Source organism: Camelus dromedarius, chromosome 15 (assembly GCF_036321535.1).
Source record: "Camelus dromedarius isolate mCamDro1 chromosome 15, mCamDro1.pat, whole genome shotgun sequence".
NCBI classification, from domain to species: Eukaryota; Metazoa; Chordata; class Mammalia; order Artiodactyla; family Camelidae; genus Camelus; species Camelus dromedarius.
Window position 1 is genome coordinate 23,996,946 of NC_087450.1, and position 12,662 is coordinate 24,009,607.

Genomic DNA, 12,662 nt, shown 5'->3' on the forward strand with positions numbered 1-12,662 from the left:
TATTACACTTACTCTAATAGCAAAAACTAGAAAGTAGTTAAGAATATAGCTAATAAAGGGACTTCCTAGAGAAGATTATAAAGTGGTTTTGAAAAAGAGTTCAATGATGTATATGACTCAAAAGCACAGGCAACAGAAACAAAAATAGACAAATAGGACTGCATTAAACTAAAAAGTGTTATCCTGTGTCATCACTTTGCTCTTTAACTTCTTCGGGGCATTGCCTGCTCAAATATAGTCCCCATTATCAAGTGAGGAGATACGTTTATTGGGTATTAGCCCATATTTTACATTCTTGATTTAAATAGATTTGGGGGGCTGGAAAGATATATATTCACACATATAAACATACATGTATATATACATATATATTCATATATATATACTATATTCATATATATATACATACAATTATTCAATTCAATATTTGTATTGAATTGTATTCAATTGTGTATATATATATATACACAATATATTCAATTCAATATATATATAAATATATATATAAAGGAAATAAAAGGTTATTCATTCCAGGAAGATGGAGAGACAAAGTGAGAATGAAAGGCAACATCTGACTACAGACTTACTGTAGAAATTTATTTTACCACTTATTTGAAATATCAGATGCATTGCTATGAATAAAAAGCACAGAATACATGTCAAAGTAGTCATAGGTTCTTTTGGATCATCTGTTAATGCAGATGAATACACAGTTTGTTTAAAGAAAAAAATGTATTATATGATTATTTTTACTCGTCTATAAGTTGATAGGTATATTTCAATATAATTTTAGTTTAAAGTATTTCTTTTTATTTCTTACAGTAATCCTAAATCAGAGAGTCAGAGGGTAAATAAAAAAGTCAACAATGATGCCTCACTTAGAATTCATAATCTGTCCATTTTGGTGAGACAGATAAAATTATATTACCAGGTAAGTGGTCCTTTTTTTTAATCTAGTATTTTAGTAACTGCTTGGGTAGTCAGTTTTCTGTTGTTTAGTATGTCACCTTATATATACTAAATGCTTGTTATGTGCCAAGTACTGGCCTATTTGCTGGAGGTAGAGTAGTAATAACATAGTTTATTTCTTATACAGTATTAAAGGTACGAGCCTGTACTTCATAATTATCCCATTTTTCAAATAATTATTGTATTTTATGAACTTTAGAAATTATTTCAGTTTTCTGAGAACTTGCATACTGCAACACTTTGTTAGTCTACTCGAATTTTGCCTTCGAAAACTGTCTTTTTATTCCTTTTTTTAACTTACATTGGAAGCATATTTCGCAACTTAAATATGAGCATTCTTAAGGCTATTAACATGCCTCTAAGAATTGCTGTTGCTACATCACACAAATTTTGGTGTGTTGTATTTTTTTGTTTATTTTTATGCATTTTCTATGATTATTTAGAAGTATGCTTATAGATTTCTAAATATATGATATTTTTCAAGCAGTCTTTTTGGTTTTGATTGTTGGTCAAAAAATATGGTTTATATGATACTGGTTCTTTGACGTTTCTTAATGTTAACTTGGCTCGATATTGTCCATTTTCATTAATGTTTTATGTGTGCTTGAAAAAGATGTATATTCTCCATTTGTTTGGGTGCAGAGTCAGAGCAAGCTTGTTTGTTAATTGTAATGTTCAAACTTTTGCAGCTTGATTAATTTTATCTCTTGATCTGTCAGTTATTGAGAGAGATGAGTTGAAATCTCCTATTATTGTGATAGATTTGTCAAGTTTTCGTTAATACACCTTAAAGCTATGTCATTAGGTGCAGACGAGTCTTAAATTGTTATATTATTCTGGGGAAATCATACCGTTTGTCGTTGTTTCTACATGTTTTTCTTTCTACTGGTTTAAAAGTTTTTCACCCTACTTTTATTTTTTTGGAGGATCTCTTGAAGTCGTACCCTTTGTACTTTTCATAGCAAAGGCCAAAATTAGTCAATAGCATTACTCTTTTATAGAGCAGTACTGTGACCTTAGAATACTTTAATTCCTGTCCCCCCTTACAATTTTTAAGCAATTCTTATCTTGTATTTTAGTTCTTTTTTAAAAAAAATCCAGTAAAGTAAATACTGAAGGTACTTAAATCAGTGTTCCTTTAGATCAAGCTATATGTTTTGTTTTTTTTCCTTCTCATGGTTTTTCTTTGTATCTCAGACTTGCTTTTGGTATTATTTTCTTACTGAAGTCAGCCTTTAAATGTTTAAATGTTTGTTTAGAGAAGGCTTGTTCATAGTAATGTTTATCAATGTTTGTCTGAAGATGCCTTTATTTCACCCTTGTTCTTGAAGGATAGTTTTGTTGGGTGTGTAGTTCTAGGTTAACAATTACTTTTCTCTCAGTGTGTGGCAGATTTTTTTCCTTCTATCTCTCTTTTGTTCTGGAGAAGTCAGCTGTTAGTCAAATATCTTTTCTTAGGTCAAACTGTCTTATTTCTCTGCTGGCTGATAGTATTAGTATTACCTCTCTTAATATTGCCTCTTTCCTGGTAATCTAATATACCTCAGATATTTTTATTACATGTGTATTAGACTTTGTTTTACATTATCAATCTTGTGCTGCATTCTGAGTTGTTTTTTTTTTTCAGGACTATCTCTCCAGTTTGTTAATTTGCCCCTTATAGCTTCTGTTTAGCCCACTGATTAAGTTTTGCCTCTCAGTAATTATATCTTTCATTTGTAGAAATTCTGTTTGATTCTTTTTACATCTTTGTTAATTAATCATTCTTTTAATTTCTTCCTTTATTTCTTAAGAAATTTAAAAAATATCTATTTTTGATTTTATGTGTGATAATTACAAAATGTGAAATCAGATTTGTGGGGATCTGAATCTGCTCTTTGTTTTCTGCTTGCTGTGTTTCACAGGGGTGGTGGCAGCAGTACCAGTATGTGTGTGGGTGTGTATGTGTGTGAGTATTTTAATTGTGAGCTCGTTTTCGGGGGTGGAATTTATCCTTGGGAATACTTCTGTGTCTAGGCCAAGGATACATTGCTTCAGAGACGATTTGTTTCCTTTTGTGCAGCTAATCCAGAAGTATTTTTCACTTAATTTATTTTAAGCAACTTTATATTATTTTAAAAACAATATTTGCATACTATGGAAAACTAAAGAAAAATGAGAAAACACAAACATCATTCCAGGGCCTGGAGATTACCATTCTTAGCACCTGAATATATGTACTTCTGAATCTCTTTTTCTCATTTGTGTGTTTGTAAATTATGTATTTATGTATTTACATACATGTTTCTTAGCTGGGACTACATTATTGTAGATTCTTGGGGAAACAGCTCTCCTCAATCTTAACCAAAGGCCAGGAAAAACAGCTTCTTCTTTGTCTTCTTTTGCAGGGTTCAATTTTTTTTCTGTTTTACTTTTTGATGGTTACCTTTTAATTTTCTTTTGAGATCAGTCAATACATTGTAAAAGATTCTTTAAAAATTATCTAGCACTTTTGGAGTCCTTTACTTTCTTTCTGATACTTGGTACTGCTTGTTGCCAGAAATAAAAGTCTGTTTTAGATTTTTTATAAACTTATAAAATTTTTTTTAATATTCCAACTCTCATTTTCCTCCATTTAGATTTAGTGAATTAGGTTCTATGTTTTATCTGTTTTGCCTTTTACTGTTATTTTATGTCAGTATTTTTAGACATTTTAAACAAAAGACTAGATGTGGTGACTCATTTTGACAATCTTCATCAGGTTTGTCCTTATATGATGATGTCAAATTTTTGGTTTCATACCATCTTTAGAGAGATGGGAGTTTTCTCTGGAAAATTTTAATGAAATTCCTTGGGGAAAAAGATGTAAATAAAAGGCAAGGGGATTTCTTCATCAGAGTCTTAAATCAGTTGTCAGTGCAACCTAATCCTGGGTATATACTGCTGTATTTTTTTTAGCATCTTTATTCAGATATAATTCACATACCATAAAATTAACCCATTTAAAATGTCCAATTCAGTGGTTTTTAGTATATTTACAGAGTTATACAAGCACCAACACAACCAATTTTAGAACATTTTTATCACCCCCCAAAGAAACCCTGTATCTGTTAGCAGTCACTTCCCATTTCCCACAATCCTACATACACAAATATCACCACCATCACCACCACCCCAGCATTAGGCATCTGCTAATCTATTTTCTGTCTCTGTAAATTTGCTTATTATGGATATTTCATAAAAGTGGACTTGTACAGTATTTGGTCTTTTATTACTGTCTTCTTTCATTTAGCATAATGATTTTAGTAATCAGTGTTCTTAGCCTCTGATTTCTTTTGTCTTACATACTTTTTAATGTTACTTGTAAGACAAGAATAGGGAAATAAGTTTTACAAAAATGTAGCTAGAATCCTCTGAAGAAGCCATAGAACCAAATAGAAGTTTTAGAATAATTTGAGTTTTTAAAATTTGTGTAATTTATATAATTTTTAGATGCCTTATCTAGTATTAGTACTTTCAGACATAACAAAATTAATACTTGGAAATAAAGTAAAAGGTAGATTTTTCCCCCATTACCTCTAATATTTAATAATCTTCATATTTTCATAAACTTTGTACTTTAAAAAATTTGCATTCTTTGTTCATAATGTATAGTCAGTTTACAATAAAAACTTAATATTTTTGTTTCACTTCTTACCCTTTCCAACAAAAGTCACACGTAAAGTAAGTCATGGAGCTGAAATTTAAGCCTAGGCTTTCTAGCTCCGCTCTACCTGAGTATACTAGGCCTTCAGATTTCACTATACTAGAGTTCATTTTTAGATACATGGGGGCACATTTGAGTTTAGCAGTTTGCTATAGCAATTTGCTTCATCCAAATGTAGTCGAACTTCATAGGGTAAAGGTCAAACTGTATTGACACATGAGGTCATTGATGATACCATGTGACGAAAGAATATGTGAGGTTGCTTTTTATCTTTGTGGAGAGACTGAGTTAGCATTAGAGAATGGGGTAACAGAATAGGCAGGAAGTGGGCAGCCCCTTGAGGAAAAGGATGTAAGAAAGAGGTAGTGAACCATATTGAGGATTACTATCCACTTGGACAGTTTCCTTTGTAACAGTGTACCTACGTAGAATGTTACATGGTAAATCAATAAAGTAAATTGCCTTGGAAATATAAGTTGATGTTTTCTAGTTGATTCATCAATTTTGTCTTATGTTACCCAAAGTAAATCGTATAAATGAGAATTCTCTTTTTCTTGAAGTTGAGATAAAGCTTTTTTCCAATCATTCAGGATCTGTTGAAATTTAAAGCCTCTCTATTAGAGTGAATTTGAATCTTCTTTGTTCTGACGTAGATTATCTCCACTAAAAAAGGTATAGACAAAACAGTGACTGCTTTTTTTAATGCAGTTCTCTTATTTATGATTTCTTTTAAATATGTTCAAAGATACTCCTCATAATTTTGCTTTAAGTCAGGGAAGCAAAAAATTAGAATGAATTAGAAATTTATTCCTTTAAGTTCAGTTAGCTGTTTCATACTTGACTTTTGCATATTTTATCTTGAGATACCTTGCTTTTAAGCAAAAATTCATTAAAGAAAATTCATTTATTAAATACCCAAACTCAGTATTGATCCTTGGAATAAATGATTTTAGCAGTTTTTGAAACTTATTCTTAATATTTTTAACTGTTTTTACTAACATGATGCACATACTAAGTATATACTTTTTAAAAAAAAGTGCATATTTTTGGTGATAGTTTTTTTTAAAGAATACAAATGCTGAAGAAAAATTCTTAAAATTTTCTAATACGTATCTATAATGAATCATAGATAAAAAGACTAATTTTAATTAGCCTCTGGTGTTTCGCCACACTGGCTATGGGAAAACACTTGTGGATCTAAGATTACATATCTTTAGAAAGCAATACGTTAACGTTTCATGGTTGTTTCCTCATCATAGTGTTAATCAAAGAATGATTCAGAAAGAATTGAATACTTACAAAAAAATTATTCCTAAGCAGCTGGTTATGTCTGAATATGTAGTGAAGGCCACATTGTAAATACAGTCAGAGTTATTTCTGTAATCTTCCAAAGATTTAGTAACACCCAGCAATCCTGTAGTCTAATTCATCCAGACCCTTTGTAGCGAGTCATTGTTAGTAGTTATAATGATAGACACAGTGTGTTCCTTCATTTCCTCAAAGAAGTAGTAGTATAAACAGAAGATGTATACTTGATGTACTAAAATGAGTAATTTTAAAGCATTCAGTTCTTTCTGTTTCATTCTGTACCATCAGAATTTGTATATATTCTTGTCACAAAAAGCTTGACAGAAGTCAAAGAAAGTAAAACATCTATTGTAGATAGAAGAGAAATAATGATTCAGTGAGAAAGAGCTTACTCTTATGAAATGATCATAAGATAGGATTTTTGATGAAGTTAACTAGCTTTCTTAATTTTACTATCAGTTGATATTCTTAGTTCTCTCAGATAAAAGTAACAAAAAAAACCCAAAAAGAGTATACATGCCTGGTCTTTAACTGAGGAATGTTGTTTAATAATCTAACACCTAAAATTCAGATTTCTAAATAATAGGTATTAGACTACTTCAACTAGGACATTTTTATTTTGTGGACATTTGATGTGTTATTAACTTAAATATATCTGATAATATAATTTTAGTTATTTAATTCATTAACTTATAGTTACAAAAGATTTAAAACTTTAGATTTATACTGTATAGCACAGGGAAATATATTCAATGTCTTGTAGTAGCTCACAATGAAAAAGAATATGAAAATGAATATGTGTATTCATGTATGACTGAAAAATTGTGCTGTACACCAGAAATTGACACAATATTGTAAACTGACTATAACTCAATGAAAAAATTTTAAAAAACCTTTAGATACCTTTGTTCACGTTTTTTAAGCTGTCTCTCTGTTTTGGCACAGACACAGGCTTTATTATAATTTGTAGCAAGCATCAGCCCACTGTGTTACCATGGAAGAAAGGATTCTCTTTTTCATTGCAGTATAGCTTGCCTACAGAGAGGTGCACAAATCATAAGTAGCTTGTTGAGTAATTACCTAGTATAACAACCTTTGGGTATCTTTCCACAGGAGACTTTGCAGCAATTGATCATGATGTCACTGCCAAATGTCTTAACCATTGGCAAAAATCCCTTTTCTGGTAAGTATTAACACACTAGGTTTTTCGTGGCTCTGTAAGGAAAGTTGGAGATGATATTCCATTTTATATGGAGAAAATAAACAGAATGTTTTTAAGTTGTGGATGGGATCAGACATACATTTTACAGTTAAGTCCAGTGTTTTTTTCAACTACCAAATTGATAGTTTTTTGTGATGAGTTTTAGTGTTTCATAAGCAAGTGTAGAAGATAAGATCAGTAATTATAAGCTTAAAAGAATATAACCTTAGAAAAGAAGTGATTTTGAAATAATTTCTAGGTTTCTATTCACATATTTATCATCTCCATTGCCAAAGTTGCTTGAATCTAAGGTTTTACTAATTGATACGTTGTCATTTATATTAAACTACTTCTGAATGGAAAAAAAGATGAGAAGCAGTTTGTTAAATCATTTAAAATAATTTAAATTATTTTCTTCAAAGTTTTTGCCCTTTTCCAGATTTTTAATATGACATGTTCAGGTTTTAATTTTTGAACACTTGGGGAAATTAGCAGCTACCTAATAGTTTCAACAAAGGACTTACTCTTACAGGCTACATGTAACACAAATCAGGTATATCTTCTCCAAATTCCACTCCCAACCTCAGTCAAAACAAACAAACATAAAACCAAAATAAAAACTAAAACCAAGCAGCTGGTTTTGTTAAGCAAACTACCAATTAGTTAAGGTGAATTAGAAGTTTAGATAATCTTTTGAGATAATCTGGGATATTTGATTATACAAATGAAAATTAATTTTGTATGTAGAATGGAATTTTCAGTTTCACATGCATTTAGCAATTACTTACCAAGTTATAGGGACCAGGAATATAAAGAAAATAGGTTATGCTCTAGAGGACCTTGTGTCTTGGTGAGAGATACACAGATGACTGAGAATCATATAATAATTAGTACAAAATAAAGATGTAAAAATGTTAAAGCTTATAAAATGTGGAGCCATTGATTATTCTTAAAGTTGGCAGATTAGTGAGGGTTGGAGACCATTGGTGGTTGGGTCAGAGAAGACTCCACAGAGGTGTTAGAGCTGTGCCTAGGATTGTGCTTAGTAGCTGGTTCTCTAGAGGGATGGAGGAGCGGGGAGGGAAGAAAGATAGGCAAAGGAGTAAAGACAGAGGCGTGTGGATGTATATATAAATTTGGGGAAGGCTGATTAGTGTGGCTAAGAAAGTAGGTTGTTTCATGGAGAGTAGGACGAAATGTTTGAAAACGAAGTTTGGACTTAATCTTAGACAGTTTGGCTTGATGGTGAAATTCTAGCCAAAGAAGTAACTTTTTTTTTTTTTTTTTTTGTCAGCTGAATGTTCTAAGGAAATCTGAATTGAGTGCTGTTGGACAGTGAATGTACTTTCCAGTTCTGTTACAGACCATTATCTTTATCCAACTAGTTATATACATTTATTTTACCAGCCTCACCATAACTGACATTTAAGGTTTTGATTCTCATCTGCTCAGTGGAAAACCTTTTAAATTTTATAGGTAGATGAATCCTATAAGATGTGTGTTTTAGAAAGAAAACACCAATAGACCTAAAAGAAGCCAGACCGATTAGGAACCATTTTGGCTGACTGTAGCATGTCTCTGTATCAGCAGTTCTTAATTTGGTTTGCTGATTTAGTATCACTTATGGAAAAACAGTGGATTTATAGTTAGCATCCTTCATTGCACAGAGCTTTGAAGGCTATTTTATCTATACTGCAACCTTTCATAATTGTGATCCTTGCCCATTTCTTCTGCTTTTACTACATTGTGCACACACAGAGCTGCCTTTTTTTTTTTTTTTTTTTTTTTAGTTCTCCACTGTACTTACAAACTTAATCGCTTGGTCGAGTTGTTGTGAATATTACCTTTAAAAGTAATTCTGCCCATATAAGAGAGTTGGACTAAAGTAAAATGTACTTGGTATTTGCTTTTATTACAGAACAAGGCACAGAAGAAGTTAAAAAGTTACTTTTACTTTTACTGGGTTGTGCAGTTCAGGTAAGTTAAAATATTTCTTCATTTTTTCATTTTAATAACCTGTAAATGTTTTTTTCAGGCTGTGGTTTCTAAGAGACTTAAGGATGGGGCAATGGTGTTCAAAGTCTATCTTAGAAATTTTTAAGTAACTGTATATCCTCCTAAGGAGATTTTGAAGAAAAACACTTACTCTGTTATTTTATTTCAAACTTCAGTTGTATTATCAGATAGTAATATCATTTAAAACATCTATTTTTTTATTCTGAGACTTTTAAAGACCTCAAGCTTTTCATGTTTCCCTAGAGGTTGCCTTAAAAACCTCTTCCAAAACATCTTTATGATTTATGCATGCATGTAGTGTATTATAGAAGAAAAGGAGGATTGATAATTAAAAGGAGGCAGATACTATGAAATCATAGTAATCTGCTGGTTTAGAAATCAATTACTGTAATAGAATTAGAAGTAACTTTAGTGCCCATAACACTTTAAGAACTTTGTATAAAGATAAAAGAGAGTTTAGTTTTAAATGGAAAAATTTTGCTGACGATTATTTAGTCTTCACAACAGTCTTCATAGTTGGAAGTGAAATTGTTTATTTTTTTTAACACTAGACTTTTTTATGTTCTAGAGCTGGGTTATCAGAATTGCCACTGGCCACATGTTGCTACTTAAATTTAAGTTAATTCCAATTAAATAAAAGTAAAATTTCAATTTCTCAGTTGCACTAGCTACATTTCAATACTCAGTAGCCACATATAGCTAGTGATTACTGTATTGGACAGCGCTGATATAAAACATTTGGTCTGATTATTCAGCTTCAAAGTTTGAACTTCTGTCTCTTTTCCATGTTGGTAGTCTTTCTCTTTTCCAGCCTTCAAGAACCTGTCAGCTTCATTCTGTATTCTTTATGAAGGTCTAACCTATTTGCAAAATATTTTCAGAATTCTAAATTCTTAAAACTTCTGGAGTTTGAGATGAGATTTAGTAGAAATTGTGGGTATTTTAAGGGTAAAGAAAGAATTGTCATTGATTTGTGTTGAGACTGTTAAAGGGTGAGCTTTTAAAGATAGTATGAATAAAGAAACAGTGGCCATAGGACTTAGAAAAGGGAAATGTATTTCTTTAAACTGGTGGCAAGCAAAGGTCTGGCAGTTGAATTGAGGGAACCCTTCAGTTTGTCATAGTTATTATAATCCTGCCATTTTGTATATGCTCATTGTCTTAAACTATGAATGGGTTAACACTTTTGGAAGCATGTAACTTAAAAATTGAGGTTACCATACCTAAAAAGTTGATTATTTTATATATTGCTACAAATGTACTACCCAGAAGTCATTCTTAATTGTTCTCACTAGGCCTGTCAAGTATTATTTCTAGACAGAAAAGTTCTTGTTTTTAAACTCAGTAGTTTTTATCAGATCCCCACCCCCCAAAAAATTCTGACTTCCCAGTCACATCTAGAAACTACATTTTGGTAATTTTAAATATTTATATGTCATCCTAATAATTTTGTTTTTACAGAACGAGGAACTTTCTGCACTGACAGAATTGTATTTAGTTGAGTTAAATTGTATGGCAATAGAAATAGAATGTTACGATATTAGTAAACGTGTAGAGTATAAATCAGAACCTGGCTAAGTTTCTTAATGATCACAGAGCCAGTTTTTCTTTTTTGAGTATATTGTCTTCATTAGTAGTTCAGTAATTGGCCCAAGAGATGTAACTAAGCTAGACAAGGCAGTGCTGTCTGTTTTGTATGCACTTCTCATTTGGTAGCTGTAAGAATACAGTTATACTAGCAGTTGGATTGCAGCATAAGAGATGGTAGAAGGGAGTCAGTAAGATGCATGTTAAACTGTTTCTCAGTACTGAATGGAAAGAAAAAGATTAGGTTTGCATTGTAATATTTTAAATTTATATAAAGTTTTTAAGAAGGTACACAATAAAAGAATTGCTGCTTTTATTCTACTTGATACATGTATACTTGTATATACATTCTTAAATTTTGCCCCTGGTAACTTTGTTAGAAACAAATCAAATATTTATTGTAGTATCTTATACATGTTGAACGAAGCCAAAAAAATAGGTTTCTTTTACTAAGATTGATAGGATGAAGATGTGAGAATGAATTGTAAGCCTGAAGTAAAAATTGCTTAAAATTTTTTTTCCAAGAAGAAAGGCTGTGTTGTTTGATGATAGCCAAAGACTGACTGAGCATTTTGGCAGTATTCCGAATTCTGCTACTGACTCACTGTGTTTTTTGGCAAGTAATTTATACTCCCTGAAACAAGTTCTTGATTCTTCTCTGTTTGTAAAGTTAGTATAATAATATTGTACTGACCTCAGATGGGTTGTGTAATGGTTTTCCACTTCAGAACTTTTCGGTGTAGAAATAGTATGGATTTCAGTACCTTGCTTTTTAAATAAATATTTCTAAATTGTTATCTTTTTATTAGGTAAGTATATTGGAGAGATCATTTAAATGCAAAACAAAACAAAACCTTCATTAAGCTATTCAAAATGTAGCCAAGCTTTTTAGCCTGATGAGTTTTTAGTTATTTATAACATATTAAGAACTATACTCTATAAAATATGAATGATTGTTTTATTCATTTCTTTTAGTGTCAGAAAAAAGAAGAATTTATTGAAAGAATTCAAGGTTTAGATTTTGATACAAAAGCAGCAGTTGCTGCACATATTCAAGAGGTAATAACCTGTATACAATTTTTATGTACTTTTAATAATGCTTGTGGTATTTTTATTTGTATATCTCCCAAAATACTTAAAGTCATAGATTAAGCAAGAACAAATCAAAATCAGATATAGAAGAATTGTTTTAGACAAGTTGTCTTCTTCTCTTTAAAGACTTTTCTTAAATGAATCATCTTACACATGGCACAGTGCTGACTAGAGATATACTATTGCCTTTATCCATAGGGATATAGGCAGAAAGTGCTGTTTGAGGAATGAAGTATATTTCTTTGTTAGACAGCACAGCATGAATAAATAGTATAGTAAATGGAAGCAGCAGAAAGTGGATCACTGTCTGTAATTCAAAGCTGAGGTGAGGTAAAATGATAACCTTAGTATCATAACATTCTAGTGATTTTTTTTTGAATGAATGAGCATAGCATAGATTTTATTGAAGATGTTACTTGAATTTTAAACACATCAGTGGCTTGTAACATCCATATAAAAACCTAAATGTAGGATATATTGTGCAATGTCAAATAATTGAAGTTAAAATTTACTTGTTAAAATTGTTTTTAAAAGCTGCTACTTCTGCATCTGTCTAGTCTTGGGCTTTTAATCTTGTTTTACTTATTAGACTTTTTAGAACTGCAGTTTGTTAACTTGTACATGTTGATTAGAAAGAGAATTAAGGAAAGGGAAAGGAGAGAATTTTAAAATAGTGAAAATTGGTAGTGTTTAAAATATTCTCTACTTAAATGACTTTGTGTTCCATATATCATCTTTTCTTAGTTACCATTCATAGAGCCCAGCTTTCTTGTCAGTAATATTGTCAGCAGTAAGCATGTTAGT

General features: G+C 31.0%; 1 protein-coding gene across 9 annotated transcripts in view; it reads left to right on the forward strand.

Moving 5' to 3' along the window:
- Positions 1-12,662, forward strand: part of CCDC88A (coiled-coil domain containing 88A) — a 105,392-nt gene that overhangs the window by 21,112 nt on the left and 71,618 nt on the right. For 8 of the 9 annotated variants that reach the window (XM_031467046.2, XM_031467048.2, XM_031467049.2 and 5 more), the window contains exons 3-6: positions 823-931; positions 7,076-7,145; positions 9,082-9,140; positions 11,742-11,825. In XM_031467046.2, coding sequence (XP_031322906.1) covers positions 823-931; positions 7,076-7,145; positions 9,082-9,140; positions 11,742-11,825 — 322 coding nt within the window. The remainder of the gene's footprint in view (positions 1-822; positions 932-7,075; positions 7,146-9,081; positions 9,141-11,741; positions 11,826-12,662) is intronic. The other variant, XM_031467050.2, reaches the window with a different exon arrangement.